The 25,324-nt window shown below is 41.8% G+C and overlaps 1 protein-coding gene across 7 annotated transcripts in view; it reads right to left on the bottom strand.

Moving 5' to 3' along the window:
* The window catches only part of LOC110497508 (transmembrane protein 131-like), a 112,689-nt gene that overhangs the window by 54,226 nt on the left and 33,139 nt on the right, over positions 1-25,324 (bottom strand). For all 7 annotated transcript variants that reach the window (XM_036954447.1, XM_036954446.1, XM_036954445.1 and 4 more), the window contains 4 exons: positions 11,821-11,892; positions 6,960-7,083; positions 6,025-6,141; positions 5,170-5,274 (listed from right to left, as the gene is read on the bottom strand). In XM_036954447.1, the coding sequence (XP_036810342.1) occupies positions 5,170-5,274; positions 6,025-6,141; positions 6,960-7,083; positions 11,821-11,892 (418 nt within the window). The remainder of the gene's footprint in view (positions 1-5,169; positions 5,275-6,024; positions 6,142-6,959; positions 7,084-11,820; positions 11,893-25,324) is intronic.

The raw sequence follows: 25,324 nt of genomic DNA on the forward strand, positions 1-25,324 counted from the left end.
TATTTACACCTGCTAACATGAATTTATTTTAACTAGGGAAAATGTGTCACTTCTAACACAACAGAGTCAGGGTATATGCAGCAGTTTGGGCCACCTGGCTCGTTGCGAACTGTGTGAAGACTATTTCTTCCTAACAAAGACAGCTAACTTCGGCAAACGGGGGATGATTTAACAAAAGCGCATAATCGTTGCACGACTGTACCTAACCATAAACATCAATGCCTTTCTTAAAATCAATACACAGAAGTATATATTTTTAAACCTGCATATTTACCTAAAATAAATCCAGGTTAGCAGGCAATATTAACCAGTTGAAATTGTGCACTGCGTTCATTGCGTTCATTGCACGCAGAGTAAGGGTATATGCAACAGTTTGGGCCGCCTGGCTCGTTGCGAACTAATTTGCCAGAATTTTATGTAATTATGACATAACATTGAAGATCATGCAATGCAACCGGAAGGATTTAGACTTACGGATGCCACCCGTTAGATAAAATACGGAACAGTTCGGTATTTCACTGAAAGAATAAACGTTTTGTTTTCGAGATGATAGTTTCCGTATTCTACCATATTAATGACCTAAGGCTCGTATTTCTGTGTGTTATTATGTTATAATTAAGTCTATGATTTGATATTTGATGGAGAAGTCTAACTGAGAGGTGGTAGGCAGCAGCAGGCTCGTAAGCATTCATTCAAACAGCATTTTCATGCGTTTTGCCAGCAGCTCTTTGCAATGCTTCAAGCATTGCGCTGTTTATGACTTCAAGCCTATCAACTCCCAAGATTAGGCTGGTGTAACCGATGTGAAATGGCTAGCTAGTTAGCGGGCTGTGCGCTAATATTGTTTCAAACGTCACTCGCTCTGAGACTTGGAGTAGTTGTTCCCCTTGCTCTGCATGGGCAACGCTGCTTCGAGGGTGGCTGTTGTCGATGTGTTCCTGGTTCGAGCCCAGGTAGGAGGGAGGAGAGGGACGAAAGCTATACTGTTACACTGGCAATAGTAAAGTGCCTATTAGAACATCCAATAGTCAAAGGTATATGAAATACAAATCGTATAGAGAGAAATAGTCCTATAATTCCTATAATAACTACAACCTAAAACTTCTTACCTGGGAATATTGAAGACTCATGTTAAAAGGAACCACCAGCTTTCATATGTTCTCATGTTCTGAGCAAGGAACTTAAATGTTAGCTTTCTTACATGGCACATATTGCACTTTTAGTTTCTTCTCCAACACTTTGTTTTTGCATTATTTAACTTCTCTAGGGTAGGGGGCAGCATTTGGAATTTTGGATGAAAGGCATACCCAAATTAAACGGCCTTCTACTCGGGCCCAGAAGATAGGAATTGCATATAATTAGATTTGGATAGAAAAAACTTTAAAGTTTCCAAAACTGTTAACATAATGTCTGTGAGTATAACAGAACTGATTTGGCAGGCGAAAACCTGAGGAAAATCCATTCAGGAAGTAGGATTATTTTGTTGTTGTAGTTTTCTATTCAATGCCATTTACAGTATCCATTGACTTAGGACTCAAATTGCCCTTCCTATGCCTTCCACTTTAGAAATTGTTTCAGGCTTGTATTCTGAAAAATGAGGGAGTAAGAGCAGTCTGAATGAATGGACCCTGCCGTGTCACAGAGCTTTTTCATGCGCACAACCAGAGAGAGTGCCTTTCTTGTTTACCTTTTATATTGCCGACGTTATTGTCCGGTTGAAATATTATAGATCATTTAGGCTAAAAACAACCTGAGGGTGGATATAAACATCGTTTGACATGTTTCTATGAACTTTACGGATACAATTTGGATGTTTTTCTGCCTGTTGTGACTGCGTTTGAGCCTGTGGATTACTGAAGAAAACGCGAACAAAACTGAGGTTTTCGGATATAAAGAGAGACTTTATCGAACAAAAGGAACATCTATTGAATAAATTAATGTCTTCTGAGTGCAAACATATGAAGATCATCAAAGGTAAGGGATTAATTTTATGTCTATTTCTGACTTGTGTAACTCTTCTACTTGGCTGGTTACTGTTTGTAATGATTTGTCTGCTGGGCTATGTTCTCAAATAATTGTAAGGTATGATTTTGCCGTAAAGCATTTTTTAAATCTGACACTGTGGTTGGATTCACAAGAAGTTCATCTTTAAACCTATGTTTAATAGTTGTATTTTTTCTGAATTTTTTATAATGAGTATTTCTGAATTTGGCGCTCTGCAATCTCACTGGATGTTGGCCAGGTGGGACACCCTAGAGAGGTTAAACCAAATTGAACATGTTTCATTATTTATTTGAGGCTAAATTGATTTAATTGATGTATTATATTAAGTTAAAATAAGTGTTCATTCAGTATTGTTGTAATTGTCATTATTACAAATACATTTTAAAAATAAATTTGAAATAAAAAAAAAACGGCCGATTAATCGATATCTGCTTTAACTGGTCCTCCAATAATTGGTATCGGCGGTGAAAAATCATAATCGATCAACCTCTAGTCGCAACCCTAAGAAACTAGCTTCCTGGTATACAGAAAATACCCGAGCCTTGTAGCAAGCTTCCAGAAAATTGGAATAGAAATGGCGCTTCACCAAACTGGAAGTCTTCTAGCTTTGAAAGACAGTACCATGCAGTAACGAAGACCCCACATTTCTTGAGCAATCATCCTATTTTTCCAACTTAATTGAGGAGAATAAGAACAATCCAAAATGTATTTTTGATACTGTTGTAAAGCTAACTAAAAAGCAGCATTCCCCAAGAGAGGATGGCTTTCACTTCAGCAGTGATACATTCATGAACTTATTTGACGAAAAGAGCATGATCATTAGAAAGCAAATTACAGACTCCTCTTTAAATCTGCGTATTTCTCCAAAGCTCAGTTGTCCTGAGTCTGCACAACACTGCCAGGACTTAGGATCAAGGGAGACACTATCATTCTTTAATCCTATATCTCTCGACACACTAATGAAACCTTATGGCTGCATACTGGACCCTATTCCAACTGAACTACTGAAAGAGCTGCTTCCTGTGCTTGGCCCTCCTATGTTGAACATAATAAATGGCTCCCTATCCACCAGATGTGTACCAAAGCCTATCTTGAAAAAGCCAAACCTTGACCCAGAAAAAAACTAAAAAACTAAATTGGCCTATATCAAATCTCCCATTCCTCTCAATTTAAAAAAAAAAAGCAACTCACTGCCTTGCTGAAGACAAACAATGTATACGAAACGGTTCAGTCTGATTTATGACCCCATCATAGCACTGAGACTGCACTCGTGAAGGTGGTAAATTAAATTTTAATGGCGTCAGACCAAGGCTCCGCATCTGTCCTCGTGCTCCTAGACCTTAGTGCTGCTTTTGATACCATCGATCACCACATCATTTTGGAGAGATTGGAAACCCAAATTGGTCTACACGGACAAGCTCTGGCCTGGTTAAGATCTTATCTGTCGGAAAGATATCAGTTTGTCTCTGTGGATGGTTTGTCCTCTGAGAAATCAACTGTAAATTTCGGTGTTCCTCAAGGTTCTGTTTTAAGACCACTATTGTTTTCACAATATATTTTACCTCTTGGTGATGTCATTCAGAAACATAATGTAACTTTCACTGCTATGCGGATGATACACAGCTGTACATTTCAATGAAACATGGTGAAGGCCCAAATTTGCCCTCCCTGGAAGACTGTGTTTCAGACATTTGGAAGTGGATGGCGGCAAATGTTGTACTTTTAAACTCGGACAAAACAAAGATGCTTGTTCTAGGTCCCAAGAAACAAAATATATTCTGTTGGATATCAATATTGATGGTTGTACAGTCGTCTCAAATAAAACTGAAGGACATTAGCGTTACTCTGGACCCTGATCTCTCTTTTGACGAACATATCAAGACTGTTTCAAGGATAGCTTTTTAACATTGCAAAAATCCGAAACTTTGTCCAAAAATGATGCAGAAAAATTCCTCCATGCTTTTGTCACTTCTAGATTAGACGACTGCAATGCTCTACTTTCTAGCTACCCGGATAAAGCAATAAATACACTTAATTTAGTGCTAAACACGGCTGCTCGAATCTTGAATAGAACCATATCATATTACTCCAGTGATAGACTATCTACACAGGCTTCCTGTTAAGGCTAGGGCTGATTTCAAGGTTTTACTGCAAACCTACAAAGCTTTACATGGGCTTGCTCCTACCTTGCTCCTCCTAGGCTATACTCCGCCGTAGGCTATACTCCGCCGTAGGCTATACTCCGCCATATCTCTCTAGTGGTGTGAGGGCTGTGCTTTGGCAAAGTCGGTGGGGTTATATCCTGCCTGGTTGGACAGGGCCACAGTGTCTCCCAACCCCTCCTGTCTCAGCCTCCAGTAATTATGCTGCAATAGTTTAGTGCAAATGTGTCGGAGGGCTAGGGTTAGTCTGTTATATCTGGAGTATTTCTCCTGTCTTATCCAGTGTCCTGTGCAAATTTAATTGTTCTCTCTCTCTCTTTTCTCTCTTCTCTCGATGGACCTGAGCCCTAGGACCATGCCTCAGAACTACCTGACCTGATGACTCCTTTCTGTCCCCAGTCCACTTGGTCATGCTGCTGCTCCAGTTTCAACTCTTCTGCCTGCAGCTATGGAACCCTAACCTGTTCACCGGAATTGCTACCGCATCTGCTGTCTCTAACTCTGAATGATCGGCTATGAAAAGCCAACTGACATTTACTCCTGAGGTGCTGACCTGTTGCACCCTCTACAACCACTGTAAGTATTGTTATTTGACCCTGCTGGTCATCTATGAACGTTTGAACATCTTGGCCATGTACTGTTATAATCTCCACTCGGCACAGCCAGAAGAGGACTGGCCACCACTCAGAGCCTGGTTCCTCTCTAGGTTTCTTCCTAGGTTCCTGCCTTTCTAGGGAGTTTTTCCTAGCCACCGTGCTTCTACATCTGCATTGCTTGCTGTTTGGAGTTTTAGACTGGGTTTCTGTAGAGCACTTGGTGACATCGGCTGATGTAAAAAGGGCTTTGTAAATACATTTGATTGATTTGTGTGTGGCATTATGGTACATGTTGAGGTAAACATATCTATCCTGTTGCCACATGTTGTCTGTTGACTTTCTTGTCCAGGAACACTTGCCTGTTGGGAAATAAATAAAGTGTATCAAGTTGAATGGAATGGACGTACCTGAGTTTGGCTCAGCTTGATGCTCTGGATGTGGGGGAATATGAGGACGCTGTCCTTCCTATAGACCCCCTTTAAAGAGCCTCGGTGGACGCCCAACCCCAAAACCTGAATGAAAGGACATCACTATTAAGGGACCGTTCATATAAATTACTAAAATTACTTATTTTACCTTGAGAGATATTTAATGTGTCAGAAGAGAGAGCAATTCAAAAGTGGAGTTTTGTTTACTTGGCCATTTTAAAAGGGACTGATTTGACCACAGAATATTAAATCACAAAACAAAGAGTGTGAATGAATCCAAGGTAGCATGTTAATATTGCTTATGCTAATAGAGGCCATGAAGTATACAACCCTAGAGAGTGGATCATCTTAATATCACAATACCCATAGCTTATTCAATGGAAAGTCATTTAATGATTGGGTAAATTGTCCCTTTTCACTGATAAACAGTATATATTTAGGCATAGGCACCCTTATCTCCCTACCAAGAACCATGAAATAATGCTTAATTAACTATTAATAGTGCTTATGTCACTCTTAACACCCATCTGCTTTGATGAGTCTTTAAAGGTCAGGGGTCAAGGGTGCCAAATATCACATCATTGCAGTTACTTCCTGTGTTGCAAAACTGTTGCAAAACTAACTTCCACCGGGCACACAATGTTCTTTTTTAGACCGTATAAAAAAAAAATGGTTGTGGGTCAGGGCATACGTCCCAAATAGAACCCTAGTCTATAGTGCACTACTTTTGACCAGAGTCATGTGTGCACTGGTGAAAAGTAGTGCACTAAATAGGGAGCCGTTTGTGAAGCAGAACGGGTAGTGTTAGTATCATATGCTCGTATGACTACTGACCTGGTAAGAGAGCACCCCATGGGCTGATGTGTTTATAAATAATGAGTTTTCTATGATGCCCTCCTCTGTCGGGAGGAAGACGAGTTTAAATGAGGCCTTCCCTCGGGGTGGGATTACCTGAAAGCAGACAGGACACGGGGTCAGGGTTCACCGAAGGCAACGACTATGTTACAATGTCCATACTAGCATGACTTCATACATGACTTCACTCTCAGTGGTATGCTGGTGAGCACACAACTTCCAACACTTTATATATATTTGTTCTTAAGTCAGTTATGAACAAATTCTTATCTACAATGACGGCCTACCCCAGCCAAACCCGGACGATGCTGGGCATATTGTGTGCCGCCCTATGGGACTGCCAATCACAGCCGGATGTGATACAGAATCGAACCAGGGACTGTAGTGATACCTCTTGCACTGAGATGCAGTGCCTTAGACCGCTGCCCCACATGGGAGCGCAGAGCTCAGCATATTGAAGAATCATGCTGAGAATGAGGCCTTGTGTGAATGAATTGTGGGCTAATTTCAACGTGAAATCAATAGGAGAAAATGTGATATGCAATGTTGTAACATGCACTGTTGTCAGAGTGTGATGCAATGCGGTTGTGCTTGGTATACTTTCTAAGCAGAGCATTGAAACCCAAATTCTGTGGGTTTCAATGGCAGTTTGAGAGTTTAAATAGCTGTACTGGTGGCCCAAGGGACTGACATGAGAAAGAGGGGGGAGTAGAGAGAAGTAGATGAAGAGAGAGCAGAGAAAAACAGTGTGAGTGAGAAAAGGAGAGAGAGAGCGCAAGGGAGAGAAACAAACAGAGAGAAAGAGGAGAGGGAAGCAAAATAGAGATTGTAGGGAGAAGTTGGATGAACGTGGGTGTGGTTGAGTGAGAGAGGGAGGGAGTGTCTGAGTGAAGGAAGGGCACACACACACTCACCCTTCTGTGGAACGAAGGCATGTGAAAATGTCTGCTGGATGTAAACATCGACACCAATGTCACTGGGAGTTCCTGGCTGGGGTTGTGTATGTATATGGTTTCAGCTCTTGGCAGCCCCAGTGGCCTAGAGAGATAGAGATGGAGAGAGATGGACATAACAAGCACCACTCATTGTTCTATCCAGGCATTGTAAACATCAAGCTATACTGAACAAAAATATAAAAGCAACATGCAACAATTTGAAGGGGCATGGATCAGAAAACCAGTCAGTATCTGGTGTGACCACCATTTGCCTCATGCAGTGAGACATCTCCCTTGCATAGAGCTGATCAGGCTGTTGATGGTGGCATGTGCAATGTTGCCCCAATCCTCTTCTGTGAAGTTACTGGATGTTGGCGGGAACTAGAACACATCGATCCAGAGCCTCGTAGACGTTGAACCAGAGCATTCCAAACATGCTCAATGGTTGACATGTCTGGTGAGTATGCCGGCCATGGAAAAACTGGGACATTTTTAGCTTCCAAGAATTGTGTACAGATTCTTGCGACATGGAGCCGTGCGTTATCATGCTGAAACATGAGGGGATGGCGGTGGATGAATGGCACGACAATGGACCTCGTCATGGCATCTCTGTGCATTTCAATTGCTATCGATAAAACGCAAATTGTGTTCATTGTCTGTAGCTTATTCCTGCCCATAGCATAACCTCCCCGTCACCAACGTCGACATCAGCTAGCCGCTCGCCCACACATGTGGTTTACGGTTGTGAGTACGGTTGGACGTACTGCCAAATTCTCTAAAACGACGTTGGAGGCGGCTTATGGTAGAGAAATTAACATTCAATTATCTGGCAAAAGCTCTGGCGGACATTCCTGCAGTCGGCATGCCAATGGCACACTCCCTCAAAACTTGAGACATCTGTGGTATTGTGTTGTGTGACAAAGCTGCACATTTTTGAGTATATTTTATTGTCCCAAGCACAAGGTGCACCTGTTTAATGATCATGCTGTTTAATCAGTGTAAAATACTTTCTAGCATTCAGACATCGACAAAGTAACATTTGTAAACTACTATGAAACTAACTTTTGTTTAAGTACAATTTAGACATTGCTACCCCATTTGCAGTTTTACCATGATTACATTCTAGTTACCACTGTAGTTACAGAGTAATATCAGGGCATAACTGTGCGACTCAATGCAAAGTGTTTCCGGTTGTGTCAACATTGACATAGCATCAACGCATGAGGTAGAACTGTCCCTTAATAGTAATGTTTCCTCTAGGTAGGATCAGCTTCCCCTCCTCCAATTCTAACCTTAACCATTTGTGGGAGAAATTCAAAATTGACTCAAGATCTGTGTCTAGGGGCAACTTCACCCTACAACATTTTGCTGATGACAAGTTAACACTTCCTGGAAACGAGGAAGGCACTTTTGCTCATCTGACACTTCTCTGGGGCCGACATCAAAGGAGTTCAAATCAACCAACAAAAAAAAAATGAGCGCAGGCTGGTATTAAAAGGTCTATGGAGCTACGCTTAGCGCTCTCTGTTTAGCCTTTTAATATTTTGATGTGTTTGTAATAAAAAGGGGGACCAGCAACATAGTCACCACAGTGTCACCACCGTTCTGTAAATGTCACTCTTAAAGGCTAGGCTTGCAGATAAAAAAAGTAAATAGCTGCAGGTGCAAGCTTTCCTCATTCTAGTGTCATCATAACCACCAGCAAAACATACATATATATATGTGATAGTAACCTTTAGAGCTACTGTACAATGTGAAGTCATTGGATAGGTCAAACTCAATTTCCTAACGTGATTAAGTTAAACAGATACAGTTGAAGTCGGAAGTTTACATACACTCAGGTTGGAGTCATTAAAACTGATTTTTCAACCACTCCACTAATTTCTTGTTAACAAACTATAGTTTTGGCAAGTTGGTTAGGACATCTACTTTGTGCACGATACATGTAATCTTTCCAACAATTGTTTACAGACAGATTATTTCACTTATAAATCACTGTATCACAAGTCCAGTGGGTCAGAAGTTTACATACACTAAGTTGACTATGCCTTTAAACAGCTTGGAAAATTCCAGAGAATTATGTCATGGCTTTAGAACCTTCTGATAGGCTAATTTACATAATTTGAGTCAATTGGAGGTGTACCTGTGGATATATTTCAAGGCCTACCTTCAAACTCAGTGCCTCTTTGCTTGACATCATAGGAAAATCAAAAGAAAATCAGCCAAGACCTCCGCAAGTCTGGTTCAAATTGCAGACCTCCGCAAGTCTGGTTCATCCTTTGGGGCAATTTCCAAACGCCTGAAGGTACCACGTTCATCTGTACAAACAATAGTATGCCACTATAAACACCATGGGACCACGCAGCCGTCATACCGCTCAGGAAGGAGATGCGTTCTGTCTCCTAGAGATGAACGTACTTTGGTGCGAAAAGTGCAAATTAAACCCAGAACAACAGCAAAGGACCTTGTGAAGATGCTGGAGGAAACAGGTACAAAAGTATCTATATTCACAGTAAAACGAGTCCTATATCGACATAACCTGAAAGTCCTCTCAACAAGGAAGAAGCCACTGCTCCAAAACCACCATAAAAAAGCCAGACTACGGTTTGCAAGTGCACATGGGGACAAAGATCATACTTTTTGGAGAAATGTCCTCTGGTCTGATGAAACAAACATATTACTGTTTGGCCAAAATGACCATTGTTATGTTTGGAGGAAAGAGGAGGAGGCTTGCAAGCCAAAGAACACCATCCAAACCGTGAAGCACGGGGATGGCAGCATCATGTTGTGGGGGTGCTTTGCTGCAGGAGGGACTGGTGCACTTCAAAAAATAGATGGCATTATGAGGAGGGAAATTATGTGGATGGAAAATTCTGTGGATATATTGAAGCAACATCTCAAGACATCAGTCAGGAAGTTAAAGTTTGGTCGCAAATGGGTCTTCCAAATGGACAATGACCCCAAGCATACTTCCAAAGTTGTGGCAAAATGGCTTAAGGACAACAAAGTCAAGGTATTGGAGTGGCCATCACAAAGCCCTGACCTCAATCCTATAGAAAATTTGTGGGCAGAACTGAAAAGGCGTGTGCGAGCAACGAGGCCTACACCAGCTCTGTCAGGAGGAATGGGCCAAAATTCACCCAACTTATTGTGGGAAGCTTGTGGAAGGCTACCCGAAACGTTTGACCCAAGTTAAACAATTTAAAGGCAATGCTACAAAATACTAGTTAAGTGTATGTAAACTTCTGACCCACTGGGAATGTGATGAAAGAAATAAAAGCTGAAATAAATCATTCTCTCTACTATTATTCTGACATTTCACATTCTAAAATAAAGTGGTGATCCTGACTGACCTGGGATTTTTACTAGGATTAAATGTCAGGAATTGTGAAAAACTGAGTTGAAATGTATTTGGCCAAGTTGTAAACTTCTGACTTCAACTGTAGATGTGTTTTAGCCTATTTTATAATACATAGATTTTATATAATCTACGTTTCCTCAAATCAATGCTGATGGCAATGACAAGAATTCCATCCACTTTATGCGAAGCTACTGCCTGTCCTATCCACTCATAACACATGACTGGGGACCTGCATTGTAGTGGGGACAGGGTGTTTGTTGTGTGTTTAAACAACGGGATGACAGTAAATACTGCGAAAGTAGTGCACTACAAATCGTGAATAGTGTGTCCATATGGCTCTGGTAAAAGTAGTGCATTATATAGGGAATACCATGCCATTGGGCTCTGGTCAAAGTAGTGCACTATATAGGAAAGAGGGTGACATTTGGGACAAAACCTTAGTCAATAAGGGTCTCTTTGGGCATGCCTGGGTCCCTCTGCACTGCCAGGCAAACAGAGAGAGGAGGGTGTGCTAATGTTGCAAATCAACACAGTATATTGCCGGTGCTGAAATGACTGGGTCGTTGGGTTAGCCTAGTTAGCGAGAGGCTAGCAAGGCTAGTGGGCATGGATGAGGATGAGTTTAACACCTTGCGCTGGTGTGCTTGTGTTATGTTATGCCTGCTTTGCTTGATGCCACTGTGGCAAAACAAGGGCGTGGGATTTTAATGTTTAAACAATTCAGTCATATAGCAACCGTTGTCTGTAGCAATAAGGTATGGATGAGGATACATCCTAGGTCGGACCTAGTGTTTCCTAGTTTGTTCATTATAATCTACACCGAAAGGTTGGGAATGGGGTATTTCTCAGATTTAGCAACAGAACTAATTAACGAATAGATATCTTGGACACTTGGACCAATAGATAAAGAAAATTAAATGGGAAATAAATGGAGACCTCCAAGCACAACAAAGAGTCTCGCTATTCTGGTGGTTGTTTTGGGAGCAAGGAGCCAAACAGCAGAGTTCTAAACCTTTCCCCTTGGGTCTGACCCTCTCTCTTATTCAGTCTCGGGCTGATGGGAAGAGAGCTGAGCTGCTCATGGTTGTCGCCTGTCTGTTCCTTTGGCTTCCTCTGCATTTAAAAGGCCCCTCTCCGCTTTATACAGAGAGCTTTTCCTCTTGTACGGCTTTTTATCATCACTTTCTATGGCTTTAGTTCTTCTTGGGGGCTTCCGGTGACATAATCCAGACAAGGTTAGGTAAAGATGACAGATATTTTGCTGATTTTGTCATACGACGCTATTCTAAATGCTTTTTCCACATTACTCTTATAACTGTCGGATTGTGATTTGGAGTCGGTGTCTTTTGCACCCATGTGTACTCTAAAACGAAGTGGTTGGTTATAGTAGCTCCAAACACAGGATTTATCAATGTCTTTACATTGGCTTATGTTTATGAATCTTTTTCTTCGAAACCAGGAAGTGAGACAAAAACTCACTGTGTCCCAAACTCCAGCGATGGCGGCTGGAAGCGCAGCGGCCTTCCATTCTCCGGCACGTAGAACGAGGAGCTGGCGAAAGAAAGACAAAAAGAGAAGAACACATTTATATACACGTACACCTATCAACTCAATGAGTTCCAATGGGACCTTATCATTCGAAACAAGTGAGCGCTAGGGCGACTTGGCAAATGTTGACCCTCCTGCCTAAAAACGCGGTGGTGGCGAAATTTAGACTCCTCTGTGAGACACTTGAGCATGCTACTCATTAAAAAAAAATAGATATGCACTTTTTTCTTCGTTGCAAAACGTTTTAGAAAGTTTTCCGATGCCGTAATGAACATGCCCCTGCATTGCACTACAGGTGAGCGTCGATGCACGCGGCAAAAACAACGAAACCAATCGCCAGTGACACCGTTACAACAGAAAGTGGTAGTTTCTCATTCTGAGCTCAATAAGAATAGCTATTATTCTTCATAGCTTGTTCCAAATATCTTTAATGTGATTGTTACGCAACAGGACAGTTAACACGCGCTTCCTGCTAATTATCTATAGGCTATGTTTCAACTTGTCAATTTCCAATGATTTTTTAACAGTTTGAATTGAAGTGTGTTCCACTTCATTAATTCACACAGAAGTAGTCCATTTCAGTGTATCGGACAATTTATGTTTAAGACTTTACTGAGCTGGACAAACGTACCTCTTCGAGGACAGCCCTACTCCATTTCTTCCACACATCAAGTATGAGGACATTTGAGCAGTCTTGAAAGAACTGGCACATTTTCTGACTGGCGCTCGCATTGTTGTTTTCATTACAAATAATAACTTTGGACATGTGTACGTTGCTATCAAAGTAAGTGCCTTATTTTCTGTATACCGTGTTGTTGTTTCTACTGTAGCATACAGTATGTATGTATGTATGGAGTAGGGTTGCAAAGAGTCTGAATTTCTGGTAGATTTTGGGAATTTTTCCATACATTTTGGAAATTTTGCTTAAACTCATCTAAAAAGTTAGCTTTATAACAATGAACATTTTTGTGGGATACACATAAGGCAATTCTAGGTCTTGTGGAATATTTTGGTTAAACTATCCCCAATTCAATGGAATTGCAACCCTCTGCATACACAGTGCATTCTACCATCACGTGTGCAGTGCACTCTTCCATCACACATACAGCAGATTCTCAAGATCTTGCACACTAATGAGATGCTATTGAGCCCACACTACACTGTCTGAGCCAAGGAGTACATGCTGTCTGGTAAATTTTGATAACAATACTGGGTGGGGTGAATATATTTTAATGACATACATGATTTTTTGTTAACTAGAATACAGCAAAGTGTGTTTAAATCATTTCTGACTTGTTAATAATTTTTGCTAGTTAGTTCTTGCTACCATTTGGGTTTTAGCTTGCTTGAGCTTCCTAACGGAGGACTGTTAATTCACCTGTCTCCATACATGTTTCATTTAAAACATTTATCTTACATAGGAGTTGTTTAATCTAACTGCGTAACTACATATCTGTACATGGAATTGTATTTGTTTGTTTTTTACAAATTCTTCTAGTCTTTACAGGAAAATGCCACGGGCACTTTCCCGTGGCATTTTGTGCGGAGACATTTCACTGCAGCCAATGTAGAGGAAAAGCTGTGTATATTTGCAAATACTGTGCCAAATCATATGTGAAGAATGCAACAAAGATGCAGAATCATCTGGCCAAGTGCATGAAGTTCCCTCAGCGCTCACAACAAGCAACCTCTGACAAAAGTCTCTCTACTTCTATTCGAGGTGAAAATGATGAACCAGACACCTTATCGATAGCAAAAGCTTATGGTCCTGCTGGAATCAGAAGTTTTTTTCACTTAACAGAGGAACGTAGCCAGAGAAATGCTGATGAATGTCTTGCTCGAGCTGTGTACAGTTGTGGCCAAAAGTTTTGAGAATGTGAATATTAATATTTGTGTCAAAGTCTGCTGCCTCAGCTTGTATTATGGCAATTTGCATATACTCCAGAATGTTATGAAGAGTGATCAGATGAATTGCAATTATTTGCAAAGTCCCTCTTTGCCATGTAAATGAACTGAATCCCCCAAAAACATTTCCACTGCATTTCAGCCATGCCACAAAAGGACCAGCTGACATGTCAATGATTCTCTCGTTAACACAGGTGGGAGTGTTGACAAGGACAAGGCTGGAGATCACTCTGTCATGCTGATTGAGTTCAAATAACAGACTGGAAGCTTCAAAAGGAGGGTGGTGCTTGGAATCATTGTTCTTCCTCTGCGCCCAAGAAAGTCCAGCAAGTGCCAGGGCCGTCTCCTAAAGTTGATTCAGCTGCGGGATCGGGGCACCACCAGTACAGAGCTTGCTCAGGAATGGCAGCAGGCAGGTGTGAGTGGATCTGCACACACAGTGAGGTGAAGACTTGTGGAGGATGGCCTGGTAATTTTCTCTGATGAATCCCCTTTCCGATTGTTTGGGGCATCTGGAAAAAAGCTTGTCCGGAAAAGACAAGGTGAGCGCTACCATCAGTCCTGTGTCATGCCAACAGCATGCTGAGACCATTCATGTGTGGAGTTGCTTCTCAGCCAGGGGAGTGTGCTCACTCACAATTTTGCCTAAGAACACAGCCATGAATAAAGAATGGTACCAACACATCCTCCGAGAGCAACTTCTCCCAACAATCCAGGAACAGTTTGGTGACGAACAATGCCTTTTCCAGCATGGAGTACCTTTCCATAAGGCAAAAGTGATAAGTAAGTGGCTCGGGGAACAAAACATCGATATTTTGGGTCCATGGCCAGGAAACCCCCCAGACCTTAATCCCATTGAGAACTTGTGGTCAATTCTCAAGAGGCGGGTGGACAAACAAAACCCTACAAATTCTGACAAACTCCAAGCATTGATTATGCAAGAATAGTCTGCCATCAGTGTGGCCCAGAAGATAATTGACAGCATGCCAGGAAGGATTGCAGAGGTCTTGAAAATGAAGGGTCAACACTGCAAATATTGACTCTTTACATCAACTTCATGTAATTGTCAATAAAAGCCTTTGACAGTTATGAAATGCTTGTAATTATACTTCAGTATTCCATAGTAACATCTGACAAAAATATCTATAGACACTGAGGCAGCAAACTTTGTGAAAATTAATATTTGTGTAATTCTCAAAACTTTTTGCCAAAACTATATGCTACTGGTTCACCTCTGATGCTCTCAGGCAATGTGTATTGGAAGAGATTTCTGAATGTTCTTTGCCCAGCATACACCCCTCCAACCACACATGCTTTATCTACTCATTTGCTGGATGCAGAGTTCATCAGAGTTCAAGTGAAGGTCAAGCAAATCATAGAGAAAGCAGACTGTATTGCGATCATCTCTGATGGGTGGTCGAATGTTTGTGGGCAAGGAATAATGAACTACATCATCTCCACCCCTCAACCAGTATTCTACAAGAGCACAGACACAAGGGACAACTGACACACCGGTCTCTACATTACAGATGAACTGAAGGCAGTCATCAATGACCTTGGACCACAGAAGGTATTTGCACTGGTGGCAGACAATGCTGTGAACATGAAGGCTGCTTGGTCTAAAGTGGAGGAGTCCTACCCTCACATCACACCCATTGTTTGTGCTGCTTGTGCATTGAATCTGCTCCTCAAGGACATCATGGCACTGAAAACAATGGATACACTCTACAAGAGAGCCAAGGAAATGGTTAGGTATGTGAAAGGACATCAAGTTATAGCAGCAATCTATCTCACCAAGCAAAGTGAGAAGAATAATAGCAACACATTGCAGCTGCCCAGCAACACCAGTTGGGGAGGTGTTGTCATCAAGTTTGATAGTCTCCTGGAGGTGAAGGAGTCTCTCCAAAAAATGGTCATATCACAGTCTGCCGATATGGACAGCCCCATCAAGAGGATCCTTCTGGATGATGTATTTTGGGAGAGAGCGGTAAAGCAGCCTGAAACTCCTGAAACCTATAGCAGTAGCCATTGCACGGATTGAGGGAGACAATGCCATCCACTCGGATGTTCAGACGCTGCTTGCAGATGTAAGAGAAGAAATCCGTACTGTCCTGCCCACTTCACTGTTGCTCCAAGCAGAGGAAACTGCAGTTCTGAAATGCATCAAAAAGCGTGAAGACTTCTGCCTGAAGCCCATACACGCCGCAGCGTACATGTTGGACCCCAAGTATGCTGGCAAGAGCATCCTGTCTGGTGCAGAGATCAACAAGGCATATGGTGTCATCACTACCGTGTCTCGCCACCTTGGCCTGGATGAGGGCAAGGTTCTTGGCAGTCTGGCGAAGTACACTTCCAAGCAAGGGCTTTGGGATGGAGATGCAATATGACAGTCGTGCCAACATATCTCATCAGCCACCTGGTGGAAGGGACTTTGTGGATCTGAGGCTCTTTCCCCTGTTGCCTCCATCATCCTCCAAATCCCACCAACATCAGCCGCCTCAGAGCACAACTGGTCTTTGTTTGGGAACACAAAAAAGCCTCAAATTTGCCCGGATGGCCACCAATTTTTCAACCCTTCCATTGGTCAGCCAGTTTCGTGCTTTGGTGTAAAGCACGAAACTGGCTGACCAATGGAAGGGTTGAAAAATTGGTGGCCATCCGGGCAAATTTGAGGCTTTTTGAGCCTGACAACGAGCCATCCTCAACCAGGTTGGAAAGTGACAGTGAAGATGAGGCTTCAGAGTCTGATGTTCAGGACATGGACATTGAGGAGGTCCAGGGAGAAGACATGGAAGCCTGAGAGGAAGACAGTCTGGAAACTAAAGCTTTGGTTATCATTTTACAGATATATGTTGAAAACATTTTTGGGAGATGCGGTGGATCATTGGGGATCATTCAATATTCCCTTTTGTTGTTCAGTGAAATCATCCCATGTGAAGAGTCAACTCAATTAATTTAAGTTCAATTCGTAACTAAATTGTTTTATTTATTCATTAGGATTTAATCATTTGCAATTATGTCTACTTATAAGGTAAAAGGTGTATGTTTCGGTCTCCATATGATGTGGTAAATATATCCATTTCAAAAGACATCTACATTTAAATGGTATTAATATTAACTGGCATATATTGCTGTTAATTCCCATATATTCCCACGGAAAGTTTCCACCTCTGAATATTCCCCAAAATGTGCAACCCTAGTATGGAGCATAATGTATGTACAGTTTTATTCACATTTTCAAGTACTGGTGACAAGTAATGCATTCCAATTATTGCATAGATTGTAATGGAAACCTAGGATGCGTGTATAATAGTTTTGGGGTATTTTGTTGTACTGATTATAATGAGCTAATGCTAAGCTATTTGTCAGCTATGTGTGGCGCCATGTTTGTTTCCATTATACAATGCATTCTGGGTGTCACAAACATCTGTCAGAGCAAAAATGTTATAATGAGGTGAAGGAATCGTTCACTAATCTTCGAGTAAACTTCCAGAAGTGAATGATCATTGACCCCCCCCCCCCCCCCTCCCCTTGAACAAGCATACAACAAACGGACCAAAGTCATAGTCTCCTTTTATTATCTTTGGTTGACGCGAAAAAAACAAAAATGGCGGCGCGCACAAACTACCCATCGCCGGATTACTTTGGATTTTTGAAAGTGTTTTACTCAATTATTTCAATCAACTTTGAGCTCACCTGTGATGTGATGAATTATAAATAGTAATTGCTATTAGCTAATTCATATTGTGGTTTCTGTCAGCCAAAAGTTCTCCAAATATGACCGCTTGTGTTACGTCAATCTTTTCTTAGTAAACGCTAGGACTAATGTAGCCTATATTTTCCGGTTTGGATGATTGTGTATACTGTGCTATTTCTGTGAGTGTCTGAACATTGCATCAAAAAATAAACTGGTCACATTCAGGACATAACTTTGTAAGGACTGTGTGCAAAATGTTTCTGTGAAAAAAACTGTGTGGCTAAATCAAATGCTGACTGTTGCGTTCTAAATAAACATTCTAATCACACCGGTTTAAGCATATGCTGTAGAATGATCAAACCCTTTTTTTGGTACGTGTGAAAAGGTTAAATAGGGAGCTCATTTGTTTTCAGCAATTTTATCTGATCAAAACTTGTTTTCTTACGTGCTCTCGTTTCTCTGAAGCAGTGATCAATATTGTTTGGAACATCGAATCACAATACAATCTAAATATCAACTTGCAATACATATAGAATCATGAGAAACATGAGCATCGCAATACAGGTCCCTGGTAATTCCCAGCCCTACTGGGAAACCAAATGGGTGCACACACCTGATTCCACTAATCACATTGATGATGAGTTGATAAGTGGGATCAGGTAGGTTAGTGTGGTGTGTTATTGCCAGGGCAAAACCAAAACTGTGCATTGCGCACCCAGTTGGGTCACCAGGACCAGTATTAAGAAACACTGGGCCCTGGGCTATAAGTGAGTGGGCTGGAACATTGACAATTCCATGTACATCAGTTAGGCTAGTCTGTTTGAGACCATGGCAACATCCACCAGATCTAGGATCAGCTTTCCATCCCCTAATCCTAGCCTTAACCATTCGTGGGGAAAATGCTTAACTGACCCAAGATCAGAGTTTAGGGCACATTCACCCTACTCCATCTACCTGAGACTGAGTGGGTTACATTGTCTTGTCACCTGCGTCAGACGGTCAGATTTGCGCTCTAAAAACTGATTTGTTGCACAAATAGAGACGAGTGGTTATGGTGAAAAAGAAGCCGATATGAGATAGAGGTAGCATTTCAAAAAAGAAACCCATACACAGCCTACAACATATTGTAATGGGAACTCTTTTAGTACACATGCACACACACCCTATCCCTTACTCTCTCACATCCACTCTCACCAAAAATCAACAAGTGAACTTGTGCTTTCTCTCTCAATGACACACTATATGACGGCTAGTATGAGGTCATTTCTGCCACCCTGCTGCGACCAGTGTGTTGTCCGTGGTGGCCGTGTGTGTGTGTCACGTCCCATCCTAATGAGCACTATGAAGGAGGGCTGCACAGCAGTGAGCCGGCAGCTGTAGTGTGTGAGGAGGAGAACCTGATCTGGCCCCGTTGACAGAGGGCTGACACAGCTGTTCAGTGAGTTGACAGCAGAGACAGAGATGGAACCCTAACTAGCTTTAACAATATAGGTGTAGATTGAGGGGTTCACAATGATACATGAAGTTGGCATGCTCAAGTATGCTGAAGTCAGAAAAGGGAGCTCTGGGTTTTAAGTGTGTCATCAACATCAACTCCAATCATCATCCAATAAAAACAGACCCAAGTATACATCAACTCCCACTAACATCACCAGAACACACATGGAAACTCAAACGCAACACATGGGCTGAAAGACTACCCTACACACACACCCCTCCCTGGGTGATAAGAATCAAATCAACACATTGAAGGAGTCATGTTTTCACACTTTGGGACGGATAACATGCTGGACGGCGAGGGTAAGCTGGAAAGGTCTCTCCATCAGTTCCAGATTGTCAGTTTCCTGTCCAAGCTTTCAACAGCTGGGATCCCGCCTCACATACTCAGGGAGGTGTGGGAGAGAGAGTTGAAAGAGGCACAGTGGATGGCTACTACTGGGGACTGGATTGTACAGTGTGTACAGATGTAGCGAATGTTATGGACCGCAGAATGATTGTGTCCTTTTGGGTGGTGCCTGTTGAGGTGACTCATATCATAAAGCAGACTCGAAGCACTGCTTGCTGTCCTTTCAGTTCTGGTGTCCTACACTGTCCCTCACTGAGTAACAGGCTACACTGGGCCCAACTTCCTGTAGGGATGAGCGATATATCGTGTGGTGTCATATTTGGAATAGGTATTTTGTTTACTTTCTGAATTGACTAGAATTGAAATGGTACTGACCCCAACCCTGCTAATGATGGAAGCCAACAGTATAGGCTCCTAATGAGATATAATGGATTCGAGTGGAAGCTATATAAACTCAACGTGTCCAATAGAATCCAATCTATAGCACTTCATATCATTATCATGATAAACATTCAAATTATTATAATATGCATCTTCTGCCATAAAACCCTTGTCCTACTCCAGACTCATGTTCAAAAAGACTTGTATGTTAAAATGCCTTATTCTTCAATGGTCTGACACACACGCTAACGCACACACCATTTTCCAAGAAAAAAAGGAGACTGAACATATACCATCCCTGAAGCGCGCTATCCCACCTGCACAGGTTCTGAATTTAGTTCAAACAGACTCTTTGCGGGTGGTTACGAGTTGAGAGGCATTGTACACTGGCAGCTTTCCCCAGTCATTAACGGAGAGAATAAAATAGGCCATGAATATATTCAGGCTAGGGGTGGTTATTCACGTTATTAACAGCTTCTCATACCAGTCACCGCCAGCCAACTGCTGCCGCCGCTTATAGCATCCTAGGGATCTGCATCGCTGGCCTGCAATGCGGTGTGCTGTGTAGAGGTATAAAAAGACAACGGGAAAGGAAGGGAGGGAGGAGGGAGAGGTGAAGGGGAGAAAGTGCATGCTGTGGTCACAGGGCATTAAGTACATGAAGGGCTTGGAAAAAGAGAGGCTGTTTGCAGTGGATGTCGGACACTGCTGGCATGTGCCTTGCGACAATTGTCTAAAAGCATTTGGAAGGACAAGCCTAAGAAATTACACAGGCCTAATCAGTTCACACACAAACACCACTGATTTATAAACACAAACAAGATGGCTGATCTGAGGTAGATAATTACTATTAGCCAATAGCGGGCTTTTGTCTGTACATTCTTTTTGAAAGGCCAATAAATAAAACTGCCGCTGGCCAATTGTCCAGGAGAAGAATAAAAAAATCCATTACGAAATAATGCTTTATAGCCAATTAATGAATGGAAATATCAGTCTACGGAAATACATTTGACTGGTCATTCTTATCGGTCTATAGATTAATTAGTATCATTTATTGGAATTAAATTGGTGCGTGTGTACAGTATATTCATTATGTAAGCTGTCTTATCACACGCATAGATACAGAGCCTTTGAGTGGAAAATCTGTCAGATTGCGCAATAGCGCAAGGCCGGCACATTTCTGAAATGTCCTGTAAATTTAAATGTTGCCGGTCAAATGTCTGGCGCCACATTTCCCTAAATGAAACCCTGCTCCAAAGTGAGACAGGCGATGTCTTATGCGAGCTACATTCCTCCAAAAAAAACACTGACTGATGAGTACCCAGTGAGTCAGGAGGCTTGCCACAGCCAGTGTAAAAAATATATAGCCTAGCGCAGCCCAAGGCCATTCACTTTGCCAGCCTGATCCTAGAGATGAAATCATAATGATGAAATCTACATACTGCCCTAAAGTTAACCTTCACACAACTAGCTTGCGGCATTAACGGCTACATTGACATCAAGCCACATGTAGACTATGGATGTAGCTACAACAAGGTACAAGCCAATGCTCGAAAACAACACAACCAGGACTTGCAAGTTTTTGGTATGACAAAATAGGCTACATTGTTAATAACCCTTCAAGGTGGTCTTTAACATGTCCAGAGTGTGATCTAATCAGGATCTCATGTTGAAGCTTTAAGAGAATTGAGAACATAATGTGCAATCGACATCGGAGTGTGGTGTCAGGAAAATAACCTCACACTCAACGTCAACAAAACTAAGGAGATGATTGTGGACTTCAGGAAACTTCAGGAAACAGCAGAGGGAACACCCCCCTATCCACATCGAAGGAACAGTAGTGGAGAGGGTAGCAAGTTTTAAGTTCCTCGGCATACACATCACAGACAAACTGAATTGGTCCACTCACACAGACAGCATTGTGAAGAAGGCGCAGCAGCGCCTCTTCAACCTCAGGAGGCTGAAGAAATTTGGCTTGTCACCAAAAGCACTCACAAACTTCTACAGATGCACAATCGAGAGCATCCTGGCGGGCTGTATCACCGCCTGGTACGGCAACTGCTCCGCCCTCAACCGTAAGGCTCTCCAGAGGGTAGTGAGGTCTGCACAACGCATCACCGGGGGCAAACTACCTGCCCTCCAGGACACCTACACCACCCGATGTCACAGGAAGGCCATAAAGATCATCAAGGACATCAACCACCCGAGCCACTGCCTGTTCACCCCGCTATCATCCAGAAGGCGAGGTCAGTACAGGTGCATCAAAGCTGGGACCGAGAGACTGAAAAACAGCTTCTATCTCAAGGCCATCAGACTGTTAAACAGCCACCACTAACATTGAGGGGCTGCTGCCAACACACTGACACTGACTCAACTCCAGCCACTTTAATAATGGGAAATGATGTAAATATATCACTAGCCACTTTAAACAATGCTACCTTATATAATGTTACTTACCCTACATTATTCATCTCATATGCATACGTATATACTGTACTCTATACCATCGACTGTATCCTTATGTAATACATGTATCACTAGCCACTTTAACTATGCCACTTTGTTTACATACTCATCTCATTTGTACATACTGTACTCGATACCATCTACTGTATCTTGCCTATGCTGCTCTGTACCATCACTCATTCATATATCCTTATGTACATATTCTTTATCCCCTTACACTGTGTACAAGACAGTAGTTTTGGAATTGTTAATTAGATTACTTGTTGGTTATTACTGCATTGTCGGAACTAGAAGCACAAGCATTTCGCTACACTCGCATTAACATCTGCTAACCATGTGTATGTGACAAATAACATTTGATTTGATTTGATTTGATCTAGGCTACATGTATGAAAGAGGAAACAGAGAGCGGCTTGTGGCTTCCAGCCCTTATGATCTAGGCTTATAGATGGCTGCTATAGGGGAGTGTCTGACAAGTACAGTCTTTGCTGAGACATGTTTTTACAAAGTATGAAAAATTGTTGCAGGATTTGCATGGAGTTGAAGGTTACAACAATTAATCTGTCATCCGGCGTAACAAGAAAGTTTAGCCATCTCCATTTTCACATAATCTGCAATTTGACTAGAAGGAAGAGACATTCGTGGGAATGAAGAGTTTTGGGGAGAAAACGGTTAGGTTGCCAAAACCTGAAATGCACCACGGACAGAATGTGCCTGAAAAGGCAAGGCTCTTACGTAACTCAAAATCACCCATCTCTTCAGATACTGAGGTAAATGTATGGTATCTACACTAGAGGTCGACCGATTATGATTTTTCAACGCCGATACCGATTATCGGAGGACCAAAAAAAGCCGATACCAATTAATCGGCCGATTTTTAAAATGTATTTGCAATAATGACAATTACAACAACACTGAATGAACACTTATTTTAACTTAATATAATACATCAATAAAATGTTCAATTTGGTTTAAATAATGCAAAAACAAAGTGTTGGAGAAGAAAGTAAAAGTGCAATATGTGCCATGTAAGAAAGCTAATGTTTAAGTTCCTTGCTCAGAACATGAGAACATATGAAAGCTGATGGTTCCTTTTAACATGAGACTTCAATATTCCCAGGTAAGACGTTTTAGGTTGTAGTTATTATAGGAATTATAGCACTATTTCTCTCTATATGATTTGTATTTCATATACCTTTGACTATTGGATGTTCTTATAGGCACTTTAGTATTGCCAGTGTAACAGTATAGCTTTCGTCCCTCTCCTCCCTCCTACCTGGGCTCGAACCAGGAACACATCGACAACAGCCACCCTCGAAGCAGCGTTACCCATGCAGAGCAAGGGGAACAACTACTCCAAGTCTCAGAGCGAGTGATGTTTGAAACAATATTAGCACACACTCCGCTAACTAACTGGCCATTTCACATCGGTTCCACCAGCCTAATCTCAGGAGTTGATTGGCTTGAAGTCATAAACAGTGAAGTCATAAACAGCTCAATGCTTGAAGCACAGCGAAGACCTGCTGGCAAAACGCACGAAAGTGGTGTTTGAATGAATGCTTACGAGCCTGCTGGTGCCTACCATCGCTCAGTCAGAATGCTCTATCAAATCATAGACTTAATTATAACATAATAACACACAGAAATACGAGCCTTCGGTCATTAATATGGTCGAATCCGGAAACGATCATCTCGAAAACAAAACATGTATTCTTTCAGTGAAATACGGAACCATTCCGTATTTTACCTAAACGGGTGGCATCCATAAGTCTAAATATTCCTGTTACATTGCATGATCTTCAATGTTATGTCATAATTACGTAAAATTCTGGCAAATTAGTTCGCAACGAGCCAGGCGGCCCAAACTGTTGCATATACCCTGACTCTGCGTGCAATGAACGCAAGAGAAGTGACACAATTTCACCTGGTTAATATTGCCTGCTAACCTGGATTTCTTTTAACTAAATATGCAGGTTTAAAAATATATACTTGTATATTGATTTTAAGAAAGGCATTGATGTTTATGGATAGGTACACGTTGGAGCAATGACAGTCCTTTTTCGCGAATGCGCACCGCATCGATTATATGCAACGCAGGACACGCTAGATAAACTAGTAATATCATCAACCATGTGTAGTTAACTAGTGATTATGATTGATTGATTGTTTTTTATAAAATAAGTTTAATGCTAGCTAGCAACTTACCTTGGCTTCTTACTGCTTTCTCGTAACAGGCAGGCTCCTCGTGGAGTGCAATGTAATCAGGTGGTTAGAGCGTTGGACTAGTTAACTGTAAGGTTGCAAGAATGAACCCCTGAGCTGACAAGGTAAAAATCTGTCATTCTGCCCCTGAACAAGGCAGTTAACCCACCGTTCCTAGGCCGTCATTGAAAATAAGAATGTGTTCTTAACTGACTTGCCTAGTTAAATATGTTAGAAAAATAATAATAATTGGCCAAATCGGTGTCCAAAAATACAGATTTCCGATTGTTATGAAAACTTGAAATCGTCCCTAATTAAATCGGCCATTCCAATTATGTCGGTCGACCTCTAATCTACACGTTCACATGGACAGTGTGAAGCTGTTGCTCAGTATAAAATATAAAAGCAACATTCAATAATTTCATTGATTTTACTGAGTTACAGTTCATATGAGGAAATCAGTCAATTGAAATTAATTCATTTGGACCTAATCTATGGATTTCACATTACTGGGAATACAGATATGCATGCATCTGTTGGTCACAGACACCTTCAAAAGAAAATGGGCCTCGGGATCTTGTCACGGTATTTTGTGTATTCAAATTGCCATCGATAAAATACAATTGTGTTCATTGTCCGTAGCTTATGCCTGCCCATACCATAATCCCACCGCCACCATGGGGCACTTTGTTCAATGTTGACATCAGCAAACCGCTCGGCCATGTGACGCCATACATGTAGTCTGCGGTTGTGAAGCATGGTTGGACATACTGCCAAACTCTCTAAAACAACGTTGGAGGCGGCTTATGGTAAAGAAATTAACAATAAATTCTCTGGCAACATCTCTGGTGGACATTCCTGCAGTCAGTATGACAATTGCACGCTCCCTTAAAACTTGACTCATCTGTGGCATTGTGTTGTCTGACAAAACTGCACTT

Source organism: Oncorhynchus mykiss, chromosome 19 (assembly GCF_013265735.2).
Source record: "Oncorhynchus mykiss isolate Arlee chromosome 19, USDA_OmykA_1.1, whole genome shotgun sequence".
NCBI lineage: Eukaryota > Metazoa > Chordata > Actinopteri > Salmoniformes > Salmonidae > Oncorhynchus > Oncorhynchus mykiss.